Genomic DNA, 26,389 nt, shown 5'->3' on the forward strand with positions numbered 1-26,389 from the left:
CCATCAGCTTTTGCTTAGCTTCCAGCTAGCTCCAGAGTATTTTCTGCATAGTTACAATAGAAAAAAGGAAAGTTGGTATTTTAAACACCATGATCTGTACATTTTTTTATTGTTTGAGCTTCACCTTTACTGCAGCTTGATTTTCTTTCCTGAATTGTTCATTAGGTCTAAATCTAGAGAAAACAAAACCCTGTCTGTCTCAGTGATCCCAGACAGTAGGGAATGCAAGGCTAGCCTGGGGCCATCTGTTACACTGTAAGGAAGATTTTAGGAAACAAAGCCAGCCAGTTGATTCATTATAAAATAGACACAAGTTATGAAGATTATCATGGAAACAAATCCTGTGAAGACCTCTTAAGTCCCTGGCTGCTATTACTGTTACTTTTTAAGTCAGCACTGGCTACCCACATCACATGAGTAATACTGTGTAAGTCACAGATGCAAAATAGCATCTGCAGAGATCAGGACCTTACCAATGGGTACATTTAGTTAATCTAAATTATTATAGTTGTTCTTCTGGAGCATGGCTGGTGTGGGACACAATGTCAGACTGCCTGGAGGAAAATGGCCCCATGCAAGTTCTCACTGTCTCAGCAGTCACGTGTTTCTCTGAAGATGGTGACAAACTGTGTGCAACTCTGCAGAGATGAGCCTGTGGGACACTCTCTGGCTACACAGCAAAATGTGAAGCAGAGGAACTTTGCTGGTAGCAGAGGAAGGACTAAGAAAATGTGAGGTGCATTAATTCTTCCCTAAAGTTATACCTGTGATGAACGTCAAACCTTAGCGTAACCATCCTTCTAAGGAACCCTGGACCTGGGACCACAACTATTAAGAAATGAATTTTCATCCATACAGTCCCTAGTGTTTCTTTGTCCACAGCTCACCAGACTGCAATTCATGTGGCTACAATGGGGTACTTGTCATGCAGCTGCACATTGTGCCCGGAAATAAATTCCAAACTGAGCAAGTTTTATGCAACCTTGTATTTTCGAAAGCACCTTATAGTAATCAGTAGCCAAGCATCAATAAAGACTTTTAATCACTGTAGTCTGTGCCATGCTGAAACTAAACACAATCCTATTTCATAAAAACCTGTGGTCATTCAGGAACAACAGTTTCAGCCTGCTTGAGAGGCATGTGCTCCCCTCCAATTGCTCAGTGTCAAATCCAGTATTAGGCTCTACGAAAACCACATGATCTGACACTTGAACTCATCCACAGGACTGGAGGACAGAAAGTGGAGGTAGCATGCATGTTTCTCTGCAGGAAATCTCCTGGTGAAGTTTGCATGTGAAGGGGACCTCAGCTCTTGGGGCAAAAGTCTCAGCAGCAAAGTTGCAAGAAACTCCTGGCATCCAAATCAGATTTCTTCAGATGCTCATTCCCAGGCTGATAAACTAGTATCAGAAAAAGGTCAACTTTACAATTAAGTATTTCAGGCCCTTCTCCCTCCCCATGTCTTTCCCCAAATGAGAGCCATTCCAAAGCAGTACTTTGCTCTGAGTTGACCCCAGGCAGGGAAAGGACCTTTGCTCACTTGGCTTTTACATCCTGTCATTAAGGAGAGACCTCAGCCAGCAGGAAGGAATAAGGCAAAGCACTAGATGCTGGAAGCAGAAGCTACTTTATTTGCATCCCAGACGTCTATGTTCGTTCCCACATTTCCTTTCCCTGGGAATTCATTGTGCCTCACCCCAGGAAGCTTTGGCTTAGTGTGAAATGAGAGACAGCTCACAGCAACAGGGAGACAAGGAGAGCACAAGAAAATAAGAAACCTGTGCTGAGGACTGTGAGAAGAAAATGATAGACATGCACAGGCGAGGCTGATCTGAATTCCTGGGGGACTCAGGGGGAGTGAAAGACCGCCCCATCCCCATCTGCCCCTTCCTCTTTGCCCCACTGAAACTTGGCAGCCAAGGATGGAATAAAAGCAGAGAAAGGGGCATGGGAAGCTGTCAATATGCCACAGGGCAAGGAAGGAAAGAAATAGCGTGGAGGAGGTTTAATCAGTGAGTGGGCTGTAGTGGGCTGTAAAATTCCAGCTGTGGTGAAACCTATAGCAGATACCCCCCCTGCACTCTCATGGACACCTGAAGTGTCATGCAGAAATACCCCAGCTCTTAGAAGAGGACAAAGCTCTAGAGAAACCCCATCATTTTGTCAGCGCTTATGAATCTGTGCTCATACCTCGCCTATATTCAGGTTAATGAACTCCTTGTTTTTCACACTCAGTGCTTGGAATACTCCTGCAATGAGAAAGGGACAGCAGTGCTATAAATACACCTCATTCATATTCATACACGAGCTCTCCCGTCCACAACCACGGATGGACGGACGAGTGGCCATGCCAGGGAGAGGGAAGGCCTGGTGCAAAGGCAGATTGCTTAGGATTGCTTGGTTGTGGTAGCTCCTCTGACAAAGAAAGTCCTTGCAAGAGGAAATGTCTTGCTGACTTAAGGCCTTTAGGCAAGGGTCACTTCAGGACTTGTCTGGAAGAGGTGTCCTGAATCTGTTAAAGAGTCAGATTTGGAGTATACTCTGAAATCAAGCCAAGCAATTTGCATTCCTTTATAAATCTTATTTAACTTCTATCTCTCTAGCAATAGAATTTAAGAATTCTATTGCTACAGTCAAGCCAGAAAGTAAAGAGAAGAATAAAACCAAAAAAATCAGTGAAGAAAGTTGATTTTTCTTCTCATAGAGTAAATTGGGTTTTATTTGAATTCTCAGCCACACTAATGATCACTTTATCCAGCCATCTATCCAGCCTTTTAACCTATCTCTACTACTGCTGCTTTGTAATGAGAGTGACCCTGTGCCAGAAGTGAACTGAGACCTTGGGTGCCTTGATGTACAGGGAACCACATCTGAAGCCAAAAGGGAACATGTTGTGTAAAAGGTACAGGAAATACCTGCCCAAGCACATGTCAATTTTCTCTTTCCATGAAGCAAAAGGGATATTGAATTTGAATATCCCTTTTTAACCTTGAACTTCTGTGATCCCAAATAAAGCTCCTGGGTGAGCCACAAAAAGGGTTACAACATGGACTTTACCAGCATTCTTCACATGCCTTCAACATTGCTGCAGAGTTTATGTAGCAAGCTCTATTCGCATGGGGAAATTTTCCATTGGCAGCAGAACATTTTTCACGTTACAGGAGAAAAGCCACCCTAAATGCAAATGCTAAGCACAGCTCCTTTCTGTTAGCCTTGTACTCCATCTCAGATATTGTGCAACATGCTCAACAGCCAAAAGCAGAACAATTTCTTTCTCAAAGGGGATGAAATTCCAGAGGAAGGAGATACTCACGACTCGCATTCTCAAGGCGTATGACGCAGTTCAGAAAATCATCAAATTCAATCTGGAACTGCTCATCAGAGTATCGGAGGACAATCAGTTGCAGCAGGTAATTGTTGAGCTGGTATCCTTCCCAAAGACACACACAAAGAAAAAATGAGCAACCTCACATGTCAGGGGCAATCTACAGATCTCTATTAACTAATCTTGAAAGACACTTAATGGGAGGATACTCAGTGGCACACATCCGTCCAGAAAGAGATCTAACCACGAAGTTCCTTAAGTCTGCAATGAATAACAAACTCTGAACAAGGAATTTTTCAGGCACTGCAGTTTCTAGTCCATGTACACTTTGATGTACGAGTGACCATTCTGTCTTCTTGAATTTGGAGGGATTTCTGCAAAATTATTCTGCTTTGATAAAAATAAGTTGTGATGAAATACCAATGCAGTGATCTCTCTTCATAGCAGCTTACTTGCTATTCCTTCAATTCTTGAATGTAGATGGACTCTGAAGTGGTCTGTTTCAAGGTCTAACCCTACACATGTGCAGCCCTGCTGAGTTTAACAGAACTCAATAAAACACAGAGATTGCTCTGACTGCCTGCCTTTCAGGACTGGGGGTAACTGGGGCAAAATTCCCCTATTCTAAGTGCCTAGGTTCTCTCTGGGGTTTAGACCTCCTTCCTGTTCAGGAGCACCTGGCCTGTGTGATTGGTTGTCCTCTTCACTCACACTGATTGGCCCAACAGGTTTGCCAGATAAAGTGCAGTGCTTGTCTTACCTGCAGCTTTAAGAGCACCACGAAGCTCATAAGAGGACATGGAGCCAGATTTATCAAAGTCAAATTGAAGGAAGACACTCTGTTATTAAAGGAGTACACAGAAAGCTCAGTACTGGCATAGGAAAGGGATAGGAAGGGAAGGTGTTCATCTCCAACTGCACAGCATAAGAAAGGTGATAAAACTTTGGTCTAGATCCAGTCTGATTTTATAAAGGAGGAGCAAATCTTGGTCCCAATTCTCTTGTCATATAACAGGTTGTTGTGACTTAAACAAGTACTGCCAAATGCAAGCATTAAAAAATAATGAGTTGCTCTTGATTAAAAATGTCGTGATTTTTTTAAAAAAAGTGATTTTAACTGGAAAGATGTATTGTTCTCTGTCTTTTAACTGACACATTCTCTTAATCTTCTTTTATGTTTTTCTCCGTAGTTCTGAACACTAGAGACAAATTTTAACATGATGTTAATATTCTCACTTACTCATTTGCTTCTAAGTGTAAAAGAGCTGAATAGCCACATTCATGGTACAACCAAGAGAACTGGTCAAACAGTTTGAGGTTTGACCTATATATTAAGCAGTTTTCAAGCTGGAGTTAAATTCCATCCTTTTATTGAGATGACAAATATGACTCTCCTTTGGAATATGAGTTATTTGGAGCTGTCGTCACATTCAGCTTAAAAATTTCCAGCCAATATATGTGCAAATCTTCCTACAGGATACAAGGATTTCTCAAGCCCCTTGCTGAAACACAATGTGTCCTTTGTTAAAAGAGATGTGGCATTAGTAACCAGAAAAAGTGTTGGCCATTTTTGATGGGCTAGACGAGAAGCAAAGAACTGCATATTTTGAATACTTTGGTGAAGCATGAATTCAGAAAAACCTATTAATGGCCATAAGGAAACAATTATAATGTCTTTTATTTGAATATTCAGTCTGCGATTGATTCTGCAAGCCTACTTATTCTTACTGCCACATACAGTGGCAGGAAAATATGTTTAAAATTAGAATAAGCACTTTCCCAGACTTCAGCACAGTTGACTCCTGAGAGATCAGTAATGAAAATGCAGGGACTTAGGAAGTGATTGTTTCCTACTAGTCATGAATCATCACTTTCTTCTGTACAACAGCAGTTATGGAAACTCCTTAAGTTTCCTTTTGAATGGCTTGCTTTTTAGTGTCCATTGCATTCTTTATCCCAAACATAGTTGATTTGCTTACAAAAATCTCAGTTATTTCCAGAAAACCATTATGGTTTATCATCATGGAAAGCTAAGAATGTCTCTGACTATCCAAAACAAACCCCATGCTTTTAAAACATTTGTTTTGTGTTAAAATTCATGGCTTGAACACACTCCTGTCTCCATTTTTGTCTGCTTTTACCTAATAAACTGTTCAGGAAGTAGCTAATAAAATGGAGGAAAAATTACAGTGGATAATGTCACCTACTATCCATTTCTTCAGTTTTTCCCAGAAAACTTTGAACTCACTGAATTCCAGTTTCCCGTAGCCATTGGTCTGGTAATATGAACTAAGGAAAAGGACTTCTTATATGAAAGTCCAAATTCAGTCTGAACTTATCAGAGTAGTTCCCTTAGGAAGAAAATGTTGACTGGAAAGCCTATGGTGCTGCTGAAACTGGCTTTGGATTTTCTCAAAAGGTAGAGCTCCAGCAGTTACAGTCATGACTGTGGCTGTGATACTGGAGGAACATTATGTGATGTAAAAACACAGCTGAGCAATTCAGGCACTACATGAGGAAGAAAGATTATTCTAAGGCAAGAACAGTTTTGGATGTAAATGGGATATAAATGACTCAGAGAATTAAATTACCTGATTAAAACAAATTGCTACTGTACCCAAAGGAGTTAGTCAACCAATGTGCTCTTCAGTATTTTTATCTAGAGACGAGGCTCTGTTGCAATGGCTCAACAAAAAATTCATGGGAGCAGTGGGGTGAGACTGGCAAAATCTGGTCCTTGTGGTCTGAAATAAATGCCTGTATAGCAGTTCTAGGAGGCAATGATTAGATCCGCCTGGCCTTCTCTCTGCCTGAAGTGAGGGACTTATTTCACTGAGTTACTGATGAACTGAGCACAGTTCATTTCCAGGATGAGGCACCTGTTCTGAAATGCTAAATAAGGAATGGTCCCATTCCCTTTCCTTTTTCCATCTTGCCAGGACAAAGCCCTTGCTCAGATGGACACTGGCTCAGTGAGCATTCACAAAGGTCAAAACATGCCAAACAGGGTCTGACTATCACCTGCTGTTATTTGAGCTGGTGACATTATTGAGGGCACCCACAGATCCCAAGGACATTCTCACTTCTGCAAAGGGTTTTTTTACCCAGCCAGGTTCTTCTTCCCAGGGTCATGTAGAACTCCGTCCCTGCTCCTCACCACCCCATGGTGACAGTTGCCAGGGAATTCAGTAGCATGTGACACACAGGAGACTGTGCCACCATTGACTTGGATTTTCGTTTTTATGGTTTTGCTTCTCCATTGTGCTCCAAATAGCATGGCCAGAGTGGGATGATTGTGTCTGCATTCCTTGTGCTTCCAAAGCAGAGGAAGAGACGTCTCCCCATTTATTCAAAACTATGCAGAGATTTGCTTGGAAGCATTGCAAATCATGGAAACTATTCAGTTGTATCCTAAATAGTAAACCTAGAACTGCTGCCATGCTCCAGGGTCAGGCACAGGGCCTGGCTCTGTGCCAATACCATGTAAGGATGAGATGTGAACATGGACCAGCAGCTCCCTACTGAGCCTTGGTTTTTAAGCAACGAAATTTAGGACTGGTCCCATTTCTCATTGCATGTGCACGGTTATTAATCTGCATTGAGTTTTAATATTATAAACTAGCTTTTACAGGATAAAACTCTGTCTGCTTTTGTTTTCTCTAAATGTTTTAATGGATATTACCTCTGTCATGGACTGGAGCAACAAAAGCAAAAGATAAAAACATCTCAGCTGAACAAGCAACACATAAACCAAATATTAGATACTTGCCTTGGTAGGACTGTTTTGTCTCATGTGCAACAAAACTGTTTATTGGGAAAGCATACTGCAAAAGCAGCTCTACCTGAGGAGAAGCCACGCTTAGCAAACTCAGCAGGAACCAGAACTCTGCAAAGGACAAATCTGGTGAGGAAGCACCAGGGCTGTGATTTACCTCACCTGATGCCTGAGCAGTCATTCAGCACCCCTCAGCTGAGTACATCCAGAAAAATTAATTACACCACCTCTTTTGCTATCTACAAAGGAAGTCTAGAAAGCTGGCTTAGATGTAGACACCTACACCACAAATGCCTAAATTTGGAAAGACAACTCTCACCCACGTCTGTTTCCTGGAGTCCCAGGAGCTAGTTGAAAGACCAGATTTTCCAGTTTTTAAACTGATTGTTAAAAAAGAGCTTTGATATCAGCAATTTTCACCACTGCTGATCCTTAATTTCTGACCCATAACTTGCATGTACAACTCTGCCTGGTGAATTTAGCCTTCCAGACAGCAGACTTCTCTTGAGTTAAGTTTTCTAGGTCTCTTTCAAATAAACAACAGCTTGAAAAATGCACTGTTCTATTAAGCTTAAGATTTACTTCTAAAGGTGGTCAGCATTAAAGCATCTGCCTCTAAAGTCTGCAATATAAAACAGTTTGTGCTGAAACTCTTAACCCTAAATTTCTAAAATAAAAATCAGGATAAAACAGTCACATATTTTTGTTTTCTTTGGGTGGTGATCTGCCATGACATTACCAAATCCATTTCTGACATCCACAACATACAATGTTATGGACAATTCTATTAATTCTTCATTTAGCCTCACAGGCACTTATTTGAAAGGATACATCCATAAGAGAAATTATATTTCGGCATGAAATGAGACTTAACTTCTTGAATTTTATATTCTTTGCTGAAAAAGAACAATAATAAGAAAGAAATCATGGGCAAAGCTGTCTTTTATAAGCAGAAAGGAGGAAATAGTACTCATGAACAGAGATAGCTGACTCTTAGTCCTCATTGTGGGAGGGCTGTGAACTAGAAGATGAAGGCTACTCTCACCACAGAGAAGTCTCATTCCAGACAGAAGATGCATTTACTGGAGACAGGAAATACTGTCCTTGATTTGTAAATCAGGAGATGAGGTTCAGTGACATGTTTCCCACTGTACAAAGGGCCTGTAGCAGGATCATGAGCTACAACCAGGACTTAAAAGTCCCATTCTAGTGCTTGTCCTTCCACAGCAGAGTGGCAGTGCAATAGAGAGCTGGCCTCACTGAGCTGACATGGATCATGCTGGAAGCAGGGAAAGCTCCTGGTTAGGTCATGGACCAAATGCTTTCCTGGCTCTGCCCTCGCTGGCTCAAGGACACCAGGCTGAGGTCATAGGACAGCCTTGAATTTTCTATATGTAAATGAATTAAATGGCAGATTTTATAAAGTTATATACAATCCTTAACTTAGAAGTTGCCAGCACGTACTTTTTTTTAATACAGCATTCAGAACATATTCAAGCTCTTCTGCAGATATCGCCAGGTCCTGCAGAGGAAAAAAAAAAAAAAAAAGAAAGTGAAGCATCTGTTACTTGAATGTTTCTGTAATCAGACCTACCCAGAAAACATAAACATCATTCATCTGTACTTTATTGCAGCTCAGCAAAAGAGAACCATACAAAACCCAGAAAAAGCTAAAAAATTTAAGGTCTGGGCAAATACAGGAGTGCCTGCTGTGCCTAAGTCTGCCTGAAGGAGATCTCAAGTGGGAGCTGTTGATTCAAAGAAAACTCAACTGCAACTGAAGTTGCATTAAACCAGGCAGGCTCCTTCAGAGCTTGAGTTCTAGCTTTGGTCCTCCTGCTTGCTCACCAGGGACTGCACCCTTATCCATCGAGCCGTAAGGCATGGTGACATCTGGTGCCCAAACAACACACTACAACTAAGCATACTCCCAAAATATTTTGTTTCATGTATCCACGGCCCTGTATAGGAGCAGAAGCATTTCCCCTCTTTTTACATCTGGCTCTGACCCAAAGTGTTTTGCACTCACCTTTCCTGAAATCTGCTCAAACAGTGCCCGGAACTGCTTTTCTTCTTCAGTTTCTTGTGGGCTTGGGGTTGGATGTAGAGGCTGCAACACCGACCACACAAGTCCTTATAAGAATTGTAAAACATGATATTTCTCCTGCAAATGTGCACCCTGGACCAATGTACATCTTAAAATAAGGGTACACATGTTTCTGAACTCTCCCAGCCACCTCTCTGCCCAAGGGGAGTCTCACCCTCTCATTTCCTTCACCTGGACAAGTATATAGTGTGCCATTGCCTTGGTAAAACCAAGAGCACCCATCCTGGAAAACACCGCTCTCTCCTCTCATCCCACCCAACACCATTCTGTTTCCCTGGACCTTCAACAATCACAGCACTGTTGAGCTCTCTCTCATGGCATCATCCTGGGACCTTCTTGAGACCAGCAGCCAGTGGCTGCACTTCAGCATGCTACCCAGCACAGATTTATTTTGCTACAGAACATGGCCCTGAGACTGCGGAAATGAAGATGTCGTTGTTCGCTGGGTTCCCGGAGAAGAGTTTTACTAAAGAGGGACAAATTAGATCTTGGCTTAGCTTGTTTCCATGGAAAGGCACACCACAATTAATGGCTTATTTGCAGGGATACATTTAAACAGGAGCTGACTCAGACCCAGCTGCAATTAGTGCTCAGCAGGCAGACCAAGCCATTCAAAAGCAAAAAGAATTCAATCACTTCAGTAGGCAAGTGCATGTGTAAGCATTCCCTCTCAAGTCCTGCGGATACTGAGAAGTAAAATAAAGATATTTGTGTGCAAAATTAATGCAGGTCTATTAGACACTCTCTTGCTTCTTATTTTTCACAATAAATAAAATTTTAAAAGATGTGAACGGCTGTGTGGCTCCCCAGTGCTAATGGGTGGTGCTTTCACTGCATGTGTGGTGGCTGACACCACCTCTCGTGCTGGCTGGCACTGACTGCCTTCAAGGGGATGGGAGGCATAACAATTATGATTTTAATTGTTACAGCTCTTTTAAGCTTAGCATTTCAGTGACATACACAAAGCTGGCAGTAGTGTAACATTCCTGTAAAATGAACATGGTTTAGCCAAAGACAGCAAAAGCAATGTGTGCCAGCTTCTGCTGAGCTATTCCCTTGCTACTTTAACTCTGTAGACTTACCTCAGGAAGATCAATGGCAACGTTTTCATCTAGATCCCTGGAGAAAACAAAACCTTATTTGGTATCTGAAGGTATTCAACATCTGCTTGGGGTGGAAGTTTGATGATTACCTTTTCCCCAGGTGAATGAAAAAATGTTTTTTTTAACATAACAGGTTATGTTTAGGTAAAATTCATGAAACAAGCAGACTTTTGCACTGTTTAAATTTTGGTATAAGCCCTTAGAACAGACATTAGGCAGGACTCAGGGAGGACACAGCTGTGCATGTCATCTGCTAAAGAATTAATCTCATTCTTTGTTCATTATTCATTGTGAACACATTTTTTCCTCAGTATGCTTTTTTTAACATAAAATTGTCTTTTGGACAAACTTTGGGAGGAAACAAATAGGAAACAAGCACTGCTGTATTCACAGAGCCCCAGACAGTGCCAGCAAGCAGTTCTTCCCTGTCAAACATCCAGCAGATTCATCACGGCACACCCTATTTTCCCACCTTCTCAACTCCTCTCAAAAAAAGGTTGGGTTTAGCAAAAATGGAAAAGTACAAACAAAAAACCCCAAATGATCAAGAGCTTGCCATGCTGGGTCTCTGATGTAGGGCTGGATGCCTGGCAGCCACACTCTCCCCAGCAGCCAACAACCCCATGTACAGGGGAGCACTGGAGGGCCCAAAGCTTGCTGCTGACTTACTTAGTGATGGCCTTCTTCTCAGAGAAGATCCTCAGGCAGAAATCTGCCTCCTGGTGTGGCTCAAATGTGGTCGGAATGAGAATGTAATCACCCGGTGGCAGCTTGAATCGGTGGGATACTTCCCTTAAATTGATGTAGGTTTTGCTCCTGGCCTTGGAGGCGTGGTACCTGAAGAAGTCTTTGCCCAAGTGTTCATCTGTTCCAGGGCTCTAGGAGGGGAAAAACAGGCAGTGCTGCACTGGCCAGGGTGTGCTGAAAGCCATACTCACCCCCTTCCTAATCACTGAGACAAATTCTGCCGGGCACAAGTGTCACTCGAGGCTGTGATCCTGACTCGCATTCCCTCTCCCAGGTACCTACTGTAATTTAGCTCCCACCTTATGGCAAGGACCCACTACCATTGTCTTTTCCCACCCAGAAGGCAGTCTCAGAGTACTCTGGGACATTGTCTTCCTACTTAAACATGCCCTGCCATTAAACACCACCATCCCAGATAGGGTGTCACACAGACAACAGATTCACCAACCTCAACCTCACTCAGGGACAGGCATCGGTGTGTGATGTGCCCCAGGATGCTCAGAAGAAGCAATATTCCCTCTGCCTGAGCCAGGCAGGGGGTAACAGAATGGCTGAGGGGTCTGTTCAAGGAGCCCATGGCCCTGTGGGGACTCCTAAATTCTCCTCTGAGAAGACTCCATCCTCCACAGGCCATGATGCAACTGTTAGGTTACTTACTAAAGGTTATTTTAGATGCAAGGGCCCCAAAAATGGGGCAGGAGAAAGTTCCAAACAGCAATAGTGCAGCTTCTGTGCTGTAGCAGCAAAGTACCTCATAAATAGAGTAGCCAATGGTCAGCATTTCAGCTCCAAGCTTCTTGAGTTTACGGCGACCCTTTTGCATCAGTGCTGCTATGAATGTGCACTCCTCTTGCCCATCGTCCTTCTCTGTCAAATGCAGCTTGATTTGTGGATTTGTCCAGAAAGTCTCTGCCAGTGTAAAGAACACCAGAGAGTTACTTGACTCAGAATAATAAATCACCACTACTACTACAAAAACACCCCCAGCCAAACCAAAAAAGACAATGAAGATGAGGTTTCACTCAAACTTAGTTTTCCCATTAATCATTATACTTCTTTCCACTAAGCTTTGCAAAAAATAAGCCAAATCCCAAAGTCCTTCATGGAACTAAGTGTAGGAAAGATTTTAGGCCTGGGGCCTCATTAAGTTACTATAGTTCAAATGAAGTTGTGAGATGAAATTTTGTTAAAATTTCATAGCTACAATGATCCCACAGTGCTGGTGCCATTCTGCACTAACACAGCTCAGACCCATGACACAGCTTCAGAGGCACATAAACATGTTGGCCGATCTGGGCTTTTTGTAGCATTTTACACTTGCTGCTGCAGTTTAGCTGGCTAATTGGAACCTAGTGCTGCTCATGCAAATGTCATTAAGAGGTAAATCAGATCAATGAACCTGAGAGCAAAACCAGCAAAGTCTTTCACCACAAAGTCTCAAGTGGGACCATTCATTTGGTTTGTTCATTCAAAAAAGCCAATCACAGAAAGGTCTTATCATTAAAGTACAGTACTCTTAAACCACACAGTGGTTTGAGATTCCTCATATGTCCCTTTAGCTGGTTCCTGTCAGCTGAACTGTCCTGCACCCACAACTCTGGCCACAGACCTCCTCTCTGAAGAGCTATAGCTGAGGGCAGGTAAAGATTTTGGTGCCTGCTTCTCATAACTGGTATTTACTTACCTAGGAAATTCCTACATCCTCCTGCAGTGGCTCCCCGGACCCAGCTTCCTTGGTGGATGGCCACTTCCCATTTGTGGGCAGTGCTGTCTTCCAGGGCATCTGGAGTCAGGTTGCAGATCTCAACTTTGTCAAAATGCACTTTGAAGTCTTCAAACTTCATCCTGAGCAAAAGAAGTGGTAAGAAATGGGCAGCCATTCATCTTTGTGAAGGATGCCCAGCAGAAGCACTTATCCCCCAGAGCCCCAGGGCCGGATCACCAGTTCATTCAGAGTAGTTTTGGTGACCATGGATATATGCCAGCAAGAGAGCAACTAGCTTTCACTCACTTATACTCTAAGCCTGAGGGTAGCCTTGGTAGGCTGAGCTTCCCTCTGAAAAAGAGCTGATGCATTAGATCTTTGTGAGGGCAATTTGACATCTAGATATATTCTCTGCTCTGAATTGCTGTCTGGAAGAGCCCCCCTCTCTCCCTGGACCACAGAAATAACACACAGAAATGGATCTCCTCCCTAACACAAGCTTCTGTAACAATCCTTTTCCTCCTGTGGCAGATGCCTAACAACAAAATGGAGTAGTAGGAGAGCAAAAGCCCTCCAAGATGCAAGTTTACCTGTGGCAGAGGCAGATAGGCTCCAGCAAGCCCCCAGTGTGCCTCGTCCAACAGAGCTAATTCCATTTTTCCTCCTTATAACAAATAGATGTCTGTGGTGGTATTAATTTACACTTGCTGTGGGCCATTTTACAACTTGGTTTTGGTGTGAAAAGAAACAGTAGGGTTTGCTTTGCTGAGTTCTGCCCTTCCTTGTCAGCTATTTCCTGATATTGCTAGCCCTAGACGCTGCTTATTCTCACTCTGATGCTCAGGACACTAAAGTGGGGGCAGCATAGCAAAATCTATCTAAATGGCTTGGTTCCCTGGCCACACAATGCAATTTTGGGCTCTTTGGAAATGTGCTGCAAAGCAGAGGAAGGGGTTGCCCTTTATAGATTTGACTTCAAGGAGGTACAACACCTGTTCTGATTTCCCTAGAGCTGTTCTGGGTTTGTACTTATGAAGGGAAAAGACTGACCCTCTGATCTTAGGAGGGAAGGGACTAAGACTAAGAAGCTGATTCCTTAGCCAACCACAAGATGCCCCTTTGCATCTATTAGAAGCACCTGGACAGGACCAATCTGAAATGCATTAGCCAAATGCCAAAACATCTTTGGGGCAATTAATGAGGTCAAAATGTCCTCAGCCTGTCACCATGAAGATTTTCTTCAGTTCTCACAAGTCCAAAGGACAAAAGGGTTTAAAAAGGGACTTTTTTCCATTAATTTCACTGTTTATTTGATGCCTACGTGCACACTTTTACCTCTATCACATGGTCAGGCCTTAAGTTCTGCCCTGTATTGAAATACTTGCTGGAGTTACTTGGGTTCCATGTAAAGTCTTTGTCTCCTTTACACTCACCATGTAAGCTACAGCTGTAACCAGGTCAAAAACAGACAAAAAAATCCCACCAAACCCAAAGCCCAAACAAACACAAAAGCTTTTTGAAGAAGCTGCAAATGCCCTGATGCATGTGCTATGTCAATAGAAAATAACTCAAAATATCTTATGTAAAAATACAGTAACGGAACAGCCACTGGACCTACTTCCCTCCCGTTATCAAAATTTGTCATAAATCATTTTGTGTGACTTAACATGCTGCACTGTCTATCTCAAATAACTTCTCAGGCCTGAAGTTGAACTTTTGTTTAACTTGCAGGCAAAACCTGGAACAGCTCCATTGCATACCTCTCTCGATTTACCAATGTGTAAATGAATTGAGCATCTGGCCCCAGAAAATGTGATCCAACACATTGTCACAGCACAATCAATATAGGGCAGGGGGATCATGTGCAAGTCAGCCATCTGCTCTGTCTGAGATCATGAATTTGCCATGAAGAACACTTCATACTTCTAAAGCAATTTCCACCATATTGGTTTCTTTTTTTTTCTCTAATGTCATCATTTCATTTAATTTTATTTCATTTCATCTCTTCTGCAATTTTTCCACAATTTCACATGTATCTTGGTGCTGTTTACTTTATGCAACTAGTAGTATTGCTTCTCAGGACTCATTCTCTTCCAGTACATGCCCAAAATGAATCTTGAAGGCATTTCATAGCTGACACAGTACAATACAATGCTCCGTTTTGTATATCCTTCCTTTGTTCATGGGAAGGATTTAAAGGGTGTTACATTCATGGGAGACACACAGTATTGAAATACCAATGCCATTAACTAAACTGATTTTTGAGGGCTTTTGTTATAAAAACAGGTATAGGCACATACGAAACACAGAAAACAAAGGGAGCGTTCTACCTGTCATCTCTTAGGCAGAAACTGAGAATTTTCATCATGCAAAGGCTTCTTCCTTTGTTGCTTGTTTTGGCCACTTGCACCTTGATTTCTGATTAGAGTCCCAGACTTTAAGAACCTGTGTCTTACCAGAACTCTCCATCATCCCGTGCTGCCTGAGACAGGCGTCTCTGCTCCGATGGGCTGACTGAGTGCCACTCTGCAGAGCTGCGGGAGCACAAAACCAAGCTTTACTACAGGCATGTGGCAATCCATTTTCCCTGGCTCAGAATGACTGGCAGGACATAACAGCAGGCTGTTCTTCTCTCACATGTGTTTTATTTGTGCAGCTTACACAAACACAGTTGCATTTAAGAGGTTTCCTGATCCCGTTGGCACTCATGGTTGCAGAGACTAATTGATGCAGCCAAAAGCAGCACCAGGCCAAAAATCCCAAAGTTGCTCCAGAGTGGTCTTTATGTGAGTTATTGACATTGGGACTAGTCTCAGGTGTTTGGGTTGGAGACAGTAGGGCTATTGGTAAACCTCAAGATGTTGGTAAGTAAACACTCTCCTTAAATCTGTATTCCATCTGTAGCACCATCATCTTTTTCACTCTTGTTGCTAATTTAGGGCCAGATGTTTTTTCAAGATTGAGTCAGTGGGAACTGACTGCACAGAGAGATTCAGTGGAGTAACTGGGGCCCCAGGTTAAGCCTTTGCCTCCTTTACACACACCCCTTCAACTCCAGCTGTGGCATATCAAAACCAAACAAAAACCTGATAGAGCTTTTCAGGAAATGTGGAAGTGCACTAATGTATTTCCAATTTGACATAACAAACTTAAGGAGTAGAAGGCACCTTGTGTTGTGGTTTTTAATTCCAGCAACCACTGCAAAATGTTAAGAGAGGCTCCTGTACTGACCTGCAAGCCCCTCTGCATCCTGAGTTCCAGAAAGCCTCCCAAGGGCAGAGTCAGAGCTCTGCTTTGCAGAGACAGCCTTTTTGATGAACAGCATAAACTGCCAGATGCCTGTCCTGATCATAACCTTTCCATCTTTTTCAAATTTAAGAACTCATTATACATGTCAATTATCCATGTTTTTCTTCAAGATAAAGGATCTGAGCTGATGTGGACATATTTAATTTACTTCTGAGCCATGATAAGGACAGGGAAATTTGAAGTAGTCCTACAAATGGTTACATGTCTCAGCAATATTAAAGGGCCAGGCAGGTTATGGTTCCTCTCCTCTGCGTCTATGTGAATTAAAAAAAACCTCAGTAGAAAAAGTGAAACAAAAATGAAACAATGAATATGTGAAAAAATATACTGAAAAGTGTGTGCTGGAGAGGAATGTAGTGTTGATTTTTTTACCACATATTTTTTCATTTTGTGTTGCTTGCACTTTGTTTACCGTTAGTAGTAAAACCTGACTGGTTTTCAGACCAACCCTGCTGTGTTTTGGAGTTCTTCCACAACTTTAATGGCCATTTATTATTATTAAGGTATTACTCCTGATGTGTTTAAGAAACCCCAAACAATAAACAGAGAGATGCAAGCTACTCAAAGGGGGTAATACATTATCAGTTTCAGCTTACCTGTAGTAGGACAAACTATGGATGTTGTGTTTCAAGTACTACAGCAACAGGCTTGTAAATATTTAATAAAAAAAATGTGTAACTTTTACAATTGGGAGTGTATTAATATTAACTTACTTATATTCATGCATGATTTCTGCTGATGCTAGGTTTTGGGGGCTAAACAACCTTGACAGTGTCCCTGCATTGCGCTGCTTTGAATATGCTGAAGGGGAGATGCTGTGGGGCAGAAATACTGTTAGGCACATGCAAACTCTTGGTTTAGTTTCCCATGGAGCAGCTGGGGCTGCAGGAAGCCAGCTATGGAGCAGAAGCTGGGATGTGGCCTTTGCAAGGCCAGTGTGTAAGGGACAGTGCACTCACTTGTCACTCCAAGGGCCGTTCCACTCCACCTGTCCCCACGGGTTCCTTATCCTGATGAGCTGCACTTGCCGTCCCCTATAGCTCACCTGGGGAAGAAGGAAATGCAGAAAATATCAAGTGCCAGGATCTAGGGAGCAAGGCTTCCCCAGTGTGCAGAGGCTGGTGTTAACAGCTGGGAAAAAGGTGCAGAGTGCCACAGGAGATATGGGAGGGAGAGTTGGATTGGAATTTGGATAACTTCCCCCGGATAACTTCCCCTCCTTGCCCCATGCTGCTGGACATACCTCCTCAATGCCAGTCACAGAGTATGCATGGCCTTTCACAAGGCCAAACGGGGTTCGGGCTTCTGACTCAGCAGCACTGCTGGTCTGGAATAGGGGAAAAAACTGTGAATTAACCTCTCTCTTCAGAGTGAGATCACAAGTGGTGCCGCCTGGTCCCTTCCAAGCACCAGGCTAACCAGTGGCTAACCAATGCTACAAACAGGGAACTTGTCTTTCTGCTCAACCATGGTGCAGTGGTGCCCTTTTGAGAAAAATATGGAAGGTTTTAAACATTGTTTAAAATGAGGTGATTCCAGGGTGGAATTCCTCCTCTTCCCCTTTGATTTTGTTTTAGCACATCTACATTTCCAGACTGAGATCAGGTGTTCACATGGTCTCATTTCTTGTAAAAAGGCTTTGATGGACAGTGATGGTGGTGAAGGGTCCCATCAGCCAGCTGAGTATCACACTGCCTAGTTCAATAAATTTTAACTAGTCTTTGCAGGCAGTAAACTTCATCAGGAGGAAAAATGAAACTCAAACCAGAAAACACTGAACCCCAAAGTTGAGGGCACCGAGAAATTGAGACCCCATTTCTTACTTACATCAATAGAACAGCCCACCATTGAGCATCTTTTCAGGGCTTTTCCTAAGATTTCATAGAAATTGTCAGGAGCCTCCTTAACATCATACGTTTCTCCTATACCCCCAGTGAAATCCTCCATGGCCTCTATTGTACTGCCACCCTTCAGAGACTCGTAGCTGCCATTCAACCTGGAAAACACACACTGACTGTGAGAATTGCTTTCAAGATATCCATGTCTGAGAGCTTTCTCACACATGTGTAGAATTGCAGCAATAGCACTGAAGTAAAAATAAGTACCCCAGAGTGTACCCAAGCAGTAGTATTGGGGTCATTCTGCTGCCCTTTTAAGGTCCATTTTTAATTCATCCATTTCTCTGTATCTTTATGGCCTGGGGGTGCTCCTTCTTTAGTGCCAGTTGTCAGGCTGGCAAGGGCAGCAGCAAATGCTGGAAGCTGCTCACTAGAATTGTGAATACCATATGAACAAACTGTGAATAATGTATGTACAAGTAGCAAATTATGTATGAGCAGTGGGACTTACTTGGCATAGGCTTTCTCTAGTAAGGCACTCCAAAATTCATTGAGTTCAGCTGAGTGCAGGAAAACCAGCCGGCCCTTGAAGGTGGGCAATCGGTCATCAATCACAACATCCAGCCACTCATTGTGCTGCCAAAACTGTTTAGAAAGGATGGTGCATGAGTTTGCTGACAGCACAGCATTTCCTGAGAGCAGGATTCTGGTGTCCCAGAATTTCTAATTGTAAGGCTTGATTAGAAGACATGTAAATCATCTGTTCCTGCTCTGCCCTGCAAGGCTGCTCTCTAGGAAGGGTGATCTGTCTTAGAAAACACCAAGACTAAATGTGTAGACCTGTACTGTAGCTCCTTGCCTGGACTGTGTCAATCACACCAATGTTCACCACATAATTCCAAACTCCTTTAGGGCACACGTGTGTTACAGGTACCAGTTCAACTCCTTTAAGGACTTATATCCTAAGTGAGGTGTGTGTGCCCAGGAAAATGTGAAATTATTTTTAAAGCTATGTATTTCTTCACATAACAGGAATGGCTGTGTTTGCGCCTGTTTCGAGGCTGACGTAGCCCTCTAGTTTGTTACTCAAAACATGAACAACACTGTAAGCTCAGAAATCCTACTGCAGTGTCTCCTCTGCAGTACCTGTCAGCCTCACTGCAAAATAGACCATGAAATGTAATGACAGAGATGGGTTCATTCTGTGATAGATGTTCACCTCACCTGGAAGTGAAATATTCCAGCGTAATCTGGCCCAAAATTTTGATCCAGTGGCACCACTCTTGCTAGTGCTTTTTCATTCAGTGTGAGAGAAGCTATGGCTGCTAAAAGCCAGCAGTCACCTGTGGATTGAGAAAGGGGAAAGAGGAGGAAAAGGGGCCAGAGGAGATGTTATGACAGCTAGCTGCCACTTCCCCTGAAACCCAAAAGACAGCTTGCATGTCCCCAGAGAGGGTGTCCCTGCCTGGCCAGGGCAGACTGTGCTTCAGTCTGGAGGGGCTGGTAGACAAAAGACTCCCTTGGGCTCACAGTACCCTGGAGTGAAGGTCCTTCCCTGACCCTGAATCCCACTGCACCAAGATGGCCCCTGGCATGGATGGGCAGGAGCTATCCAAGAAGCAGCCGTGGGCCAGGCAAGCCTGGGCAGGACCTCCAGCTCCACTGCTGCCACCAGCTCAGGAGGGACAACATCCCCTCCTCTGAGAGGACACTGCTGCTGCTGCTCCACACAAACACATCCACCCAGGGGGAATCACTCACCAAGATCCCCTTGACAAATGTCAGTTCTGGTGGCTCCTCCAACGATAAACTTGGGGTCTTTGACAATGTCCTGCAACAGTGAGACAGAGAAATTACTTAGAATTTCTAAGGAACAACAGGAAAATACCACCATCTGCAAGTCTGCTGAACCAGACTTGCAGCAGCACTGACAAACCCTGTGTGCCCCACGAGCTGTATTATCCTGCAGCAGTGTTGCCACCACAAAGAACAAGATGGGCAATCCTTGCTAATTAATTACAGTGTAGAGCAATTAAAGAATCAACTATCCTCATTTTTTTCATAATTAGTTGGCTGCTAATGAAAGGCTGGCATTCTTTATTCATCTGTAGGCAATTGTTAAAATATCATAGCACAAACTCATCCAGAAGATTGATGTCAGGCTGCAGCCCTGGTTAACAAGGCTTTTTGTTAGCTTGCTTTCCTCCAATGGTTGAAAAAAATAAAATTGGCAATTTACTTTCAACTGAACTAGTAAGCCTTTTATTTACTTGCACGTAATACCTGGTACATACAGTGTCTGACAACCATGAGACAATTTCCTCCTCAAAAAAGCAAACAACAAAGCCAGCTTCAGTCCTGCTAACTTTTAGGAGGAGCTAACACTACCCACCCCATGTGGTCAGAGGTCAGAGGGAATGGTGCTCATGGTGCCATTACAGCAGTTCTCAAGCATTCATTAGACTGGTTTAGTTCAATTACTAGTACCATGTCTGGATAGAAAAATTATAGTGATAAACCAATTAATGTGGCAGGAATTCTTCTCCATTTTCCCATGAACTGTATATTGAATGTAATTGATTGAACTGAATGGAAAAGGGGAGAGGAGAATATCCAATATATTACTGGAGGAATATGCCTGTAGTTAATCAGCCTGCCCTGATACATTATTGCAGACCCTGTGGCATGAAGCAGATCCTTCTGCCTAAGTGGCAAATGAAACAAATTAATGGGGAGGGCAGGGGAAATAGAAGAGCACATTCAGTCATTTAATCCCTGCATTTGCCTAGATTAAATTGAGTTGCTTTGCATTCGTATCACTGCATTTTCTCAGACCATAGGGCAGGATATTGATAGCTTTGTTCAGCTCCCTGCACTTATTGCTGAAGCACCTGCTGCTGGAGCCAGGGCACTCCCCTCAGTGAAGCAGCACTGCTGCTGCGGAGCTCTCCCTGCAGAGGCAATAGCCAGGAGGAAACTGGTTTGCATCATTTTTGTTTGCCTTTGCTGGGGAGGAGGTGGTGGCCAGGTTGTGCCTCAGGCACAGGTGCCCCGGGGAGGAGGTACCACAGCACACCATGTCCCCAGAGTGTGGAGCAAAGGGAAGCAAACAGCAGCTCCTCCTCACCTGGCCCGCCTGCTAGTTAAATACACTCAGTCTCATTGGGACTGGGCATGAACAATAAAACCACAGCTCATTGCCTTGAGACATTGATATAGCAATGGCTGATAAAGTAGCTGGTGTTCAGCAACACACTTTGTTTTATCTCCATTGCTCTCAGGAGATGTAATTCTCATTGAAACTAATGCATTTAGCTGTTACCAAGAAGCCCTGTGTGTTAGCAAGGGACAAGATAAAAAACCTTTCCACTGACATGGGTTTGATTTGTGACTCATTGTTTATAACACATCTCTGTAACTCATACATGGAAAAATGTTTTCGATCTCCTGTGTCTAGAGCAATCAAAAATAATTTTTAAAAAATCAATAAAAAGGAATTAAAAGGGTGTTGACTGGACTTGTGCCACATTCTCTGATGAACAAAAGAAAATGCACTACAGTTTTTGAGTGGGTGGTGCAAAAATAATGTTAATTTTGAAAGGACTTTCAGATAGTATAATAATGTATCAGGACTTTTGGCATGTTAAAGGACAAAACCCAGCATTCACACACAGCATGCAGTAACTTAAGGATTCACCTGCACAAAGGCATTGCCTGGAAGGAGGAACATGCAGTCTTCAGAGCGATGAAACACAGTGACCTGTGACTGTCCTGATGCTGCATTAAAGCTATGTTTCTTTAAACCCAAAAGAAAACAAATTGCATCCCAGTGCCTGTCTTGCACTGGTAGAGGGGACACATAGAGAGCTAAAACACACTGGGAGTGAGATTGTTTAGGTGATCTCTGTGATTACATTTCTCTGCCTGGTCCCAACTTGTCATACTGTTTGTCCGTGGCTGTTCATACTAGGAATATTTCTTTCTTACTTCCTCCTGTAGACTCTAGACTCATCTGAAATTGGTAAAACCCATTTGTCTTTCCTTTCTTGAGTTGGATTTTTTTCATTCTTCAATTTATATGTCTACCTTTCCCAGACACTGAGCTGTTGAATTAAGGAAAGGAAAGGAAATATAATGAGAAAAGAGTCTTATGTTCTTCAGATTGTTCTAAAATTTTGATAAAGGACAGTTTGAATTTGAAATTAAAAAGGATTTAAAAGTATTGCTAAACAAAATCACTAAATGTCTGAATCGTGGAGCACTTCACTTATGTAGAAAGTCAGATATTCATCTGATGCAGATCCAGGTAGCTCACTGATTGCAGTGGGAGATTTACAGATTAGTGCTAGGTGAAGGTCTTGCTCATGCTGCTACAAACATGCATATATGCAGATATATGCATGTCAAAGTAATGAGAAAGCCTTCTCTACTCTCATTACTAAAGATTAAACTCTAACAGATTGTAAATCAGAAGATTTAGATTATTTGTCCCTGCAATCACCCTCATGTACTGCGCTACACTTAACCAAGCTACTGTAAAATACTGGTGGGAGATGCAGTAAAAAACAGTCACCATGAAAGAAGCTGGAATACAGATACCCTGCACAGAGGCCATGATTTTGTGCTCAGCCTCTCCAGCTGTGGCAACTCACCTGGCACATGCTCCAGGCCAATGTTCCCTTTAAAAAATTAAAATGTGTTAAATTGAAATTGTTACACCACCTCTATTTTGCTGCTACTCCTGACAGATAGTAGAGATGAAACTGATTTAGTTTAAATGCTGAGGAGACAGAGCAGAACATAACTAATACCCTGTCCTTACACATCCTCTCAGCCTCCCCTGAGTTTTATTTCTTGCTGTGCAGCTCACAAAAGTGTGTGGGGGGAACTGGAGTAAAGGCAGATGCCATTTGAGGTAACTTACTCATCCTGGAAATGTTTCCAGTTCAGCATACAAAGATCCTGAAGAAAACAGACCATTCTCCACTGCCCCTGTGTACCATACACAAGGGCACACAAGCTCTCAACCACTCCTGGTCACATTTTACACCAGATTTTAACTATTCCGAGCCCTAAAAAGACAAACTAGCACCTGAGAGCTGGGCAAAGGCAAACCATTCTTTAAGATTTAGTGTCCATTTTTGATGCCTCTCAGCACTCTAGAGTCACCGCCCCCGAAGCATCTCAGCCTCACAGCCTCTCCTGTGCTGGGAGGCAGCCCCACAGAGCACCTGGCTTTCTGGAGCACACACAGGCAGCAGTGCCTGTGGGGGCTGCACTTAGCATGGGCTGGGATCTCCAATTTTTTCAAAACTGAAACTTGTCCAGGAGTAACAGCTTTAATTCTGCTCTGTATCGGCACTATGTTAACTACAAGATGCTGAGGCACTGAATGCTTATCATTGGGAATTAGGATAATTTAAACCCTTCTTTAAGCTTACTTTGTTCTTTCTCTCCCTTGGTATCACTATCACCAAAGAAAAGTTTTTTATAAAGGAAGCAGCTCACAGACTATGAAGAAAACCCAGAATAAATATCAGTCCTTAGCAAAGAAATGAAATGTTGCCACATTTTTTTTCCTGTGGTTATTAGTTACAGGGTGAAGTGAGAAGAAGGAACCTGGAGCGATGCTGGGTTTATGATCTGAGAGCGTGTGACTGGTGCAGCTTCAGGCTCCTCCTGTGTTATTAATGACTGTTATGCAAGATGCATTAAGAGATACTCACTGAGCCCTTGGCTACTGCTGAATGGCTCAGTAGCCACAGCATGCAGTTGTAATCTCTCAGTGCTCCCTGATGGAAGTGAGCAGGTAAGTGTAAGACTCTAGTGCTGTAAAAGTTAAAAGGTTTGAATTTTTGAAGTTGATCTCATTTATGAATTTCCTACATTAATAATAAGCAATTTTACACAGTTAGAACATTATCATAATGTATTTTACCCTTAATTCCCTGCGTGCCCTCTTACTTTCATCTTTTATCCGGCAATAATGTAAGAGAGAAGCTGATTACGAGTCCTTTATGCATGCACATAAATACACATGCATAACGGTGTCTGTACAATAAGCTACACCTGAAACATGGGGTGAAGCCTTCCAGCCCTTTCATCCTGCAGCTTGAGCTCTTTGTGAGGGGCATCCCAATCCTAAGCCACTGCTCCTGAGGTGGGAAGGTTTTCCCCCCATGTCACTGTTAGGTTGGATTGATATACACACACGTGATCAGGGTCTAAGAAGAAAAAAGTTTTTATTCTGCACGTTCTCTAGCTTATATACTCTTAACAAAGCGTGATCTTAACTCATTAATTACATTACAATAACTTATTATATTCATTGGTGTAAAGCAATTAACGTCAATATAATTGGCAAAAGTTTTACAGAAATTTAATAAAGTACATATACACATCTACTTAAGCACGTAGTCTAGCTTACAAAAATTTTCATGTATCTTTTCTAATCAGTTTCCATGCTAACAGCTTTGTCTTCTTCTTTGCTATAGATACACCAGAAAATCATCAATTGTTATTTCTTCTAACTCAGTTTTGCTTGCAGGCTAGCTGTCAAGCCCCTCCATACTCCCACACTTCATCTCCACATCTCCCTGAACAGGGGGTTCTTGGTGCCCCCCTGAAGCCCAGCTGCCTGACCTTGGGCGGGATGGGAGGCACAAACACAAGGGTATACTCACCCCAGGCCTCTTCCAGACGAAGGGAATGGCTGGGTTCTCACTGAAGAAGAGAGACGAATTGCAGGCGGGGAAGTCGGGGTCCTCGAAGAGGACACCCCTACGCAGGCACTCCCGCTTCAGCTGCTCGTAGCCCTGTCCCGAGCTGTGCGTGCCTCGGGCACCGCCGGGATGCGCAGCCGGCCGCGGCTTCGAGTCCTGGTGCAGATAGGGCATGTCTGCCGCCCACCTGCCCGGAGAGACAAGGCTCTCTGGTGGGGACAGAACAGGTGGGAAAGGAGAGGGGAGCGAGGATACCAGAATGCCTCACGTGCCTTGTGAAGGACGAGGGGCTGGGAAGGGCTCTGTGGTGGGTGAGCCGGCAGTATCCTCCAGCCCTCCTCCGTGTCACCTCCTTGAGCTGCTGCTGAGCAAGACTGACCTGCACAGCACCAGAGACAAACACCCTGAAAGCAAACAGGGAGGGAAGGCGGCCGGTCCCGGACACCCAGGGAGCGGCCCGGGCTGCCCTGTCCTTCCTTCCTTCCCCGCGGCTGCCGGGCCAGGAGGGGTGTGAGGGGTGTGCGCGGCCCTGGCACCGCTCCCGGCCCGGCACGGCCCCGCGGGAGGCTGCCACGGCCCGGGGGTGGCTCCGAGGTATGCAGAGCTCAGCCAGGGCCATTGGGCTGGGCTTGGGAGGGAAACCAGAGCCCACGGAGGGCTGCGGCCGCGCTGCCAGCTTGCCTGGCTCTCTCTCCCGGGCGGGAGAGCGGCCTGGGCTGCCTGCGGCAGGGCTGCCTTAGCGGGCAGGTGGGTTGTTCCTGTTGGACATCATGCAGGAGGGACAGCAGGGACAAGAGATGCCCTAGCCGTGGCTGCTCTGCTGGCAGAGTGCAGAGCAAGGGCTGGGTGTGCACAAGAGGGGTGTGCAAAGCTAGTGGGGAGGACTTGGAGCTGGGTACATCCTGGGCAAACACAGCAAGAGCATTAGAAAATCCCTGAGGAGGGATTCTGATGGGCCGCACGCTGAAGGAGTTCTACGTGCACTGTATGGTGTGATTTTAAAACAAATACTGGATTGTCACTGATTTCCAGGTTTCATGACCTTGTTCATCTGAAGGGATTGGAGCACAGGTCTTATGAGGAGCAGCTGAGGGAACTGGGGTCATTTAGCCTGGACAAGAGGAAGCTCAGAAGGGGCCTTCTTCATGGAAGGTGTTGTCAAGCATTGGAACAGGCTGCCCATGGAAGTGGTGGTGTCACCATCCTCTGGGATATTTAAAAGATGTGCAGATGTGTGCTCAGGGATATGGTTTAGCAGTGGACTTGGCAGTGCTTGGTTGGTGGTTGGACTCAATGATCTTATTAGTCCTTTCAAACCTAAATGATTCTGTGATTTTTCTGCTTACCAGCATTCACCTGCACCATTTTATCTCACGTTGGATGGTAAAACACTGGCTGGAGAGAATGCCAGACAATGCACCATGGATGCACTGAAGAAATAACACTCAGAGCCAGACATAGACATTCCTCTCTGCTTGGAAAGGGAGGAGATGCCACCCTCTTGGAACAAATTACAGTACCTGTAGTATAAAACACACCCCTGAGTACAAACAGCACTCTGCCTCCCTTTGCTTTAATTGGCCCTTTGGAGGACCAGTTTAGCCTGCTGCCAAGAAATGATTTATGGAGAGCAATTAGGTGAAACAGAATTAGTTCCTCTCTGTTCTGCTATTTTTCACAGCAGTGCTGGGAGGAAAGCTTTCTTTTTCAGAACGTATATTCCCATGTTTATTCCCCATAATTGCATCCATTGTTGAT

The 26,389-nt window shown here is 43.7% G+C and overlaps 1 protein-coding gene across 1 annotated transcript; it reads right to left on the bottom strand.

Moving 5' to 3' along the window:
- Positions 1-1,373: 1,373 nt before the first annotated feature.
- CAPN9 (calpain 9) lies at positions 1,374-24,805 on the bottom strand. Its single transcript, XM_071426808.1, has 20 exons — positions 24,593-24,805; positions 19,671-19,740; positions 19,134-19,252; positions 18,421-18,554; positions 17,899-18,067; positions 17,315-17,398; positions 17,031-17,116; positions 15,219-15,296; positions 12,742-12,902; positions 11,809-11,966; positions 10,980-11,188; positions 10,290-10,326; positions 9,130-9,210; positions 8,565-8,622; positions 7,932-7,996; positions 5,533-5,601; positions 4,086-4,164; positions 3,314-3,430; positions 2,191-2,249; positions 1,374-1,400 (listed from the first exon to the last, which is right to left on the bottom strand). The coding sequence occupies exons 1-20, from the start codon at positions 24,803-24,805 to the stop codon at positions 1,374-1,376; spliced, it is 2,073 nt and encodes a 690-aa protein (XP_071282909.1).
- Between the last annotated feature and the right edge of the window lie 1,584 nt (positions 24,806-26,389).

Source organism: Agelaius tricolor, unplaced genomic scaffold, assembly GCF_023055355.1.
Source record: "Agelaius tricolor isolate 1412-34295 unplaced genomic scaffold, bAgeTri1.0.p SCAF_1, whole genome shotgun sequence".
Classification (NCBI taxonomy): Eukaryota; Metazoa; Chordata; class Aves; order Passeriformes; family Icteridae; genus Agelaius; species Agelaius tricolor.

Bases quoted from the DNA above. Each gene is read 5' to 3' on its own strand.
- CAPN9 (XM_071426808.1), bottom strand. From the start codon at position 24,805: ATGCCCTATCTGCACCAGGACTCGAAGCCGCGGCCGGCTGCGCATCCC. The intron at 18,555-19,133 runs GTGAGGTGAACA...CTTTCTAAACAG, and splicing joins CTGGAATATTTCACTTCCAG to TTTTGGCAGCACAATGAGTG. The intron at 3,431-4,085 runs GTAAGACAAGCA...GTCTTTGGGAAG, and splicing joins TGGTGCTCTTAAAGCTGCAG to GATACCAGCTCAACAATTAC.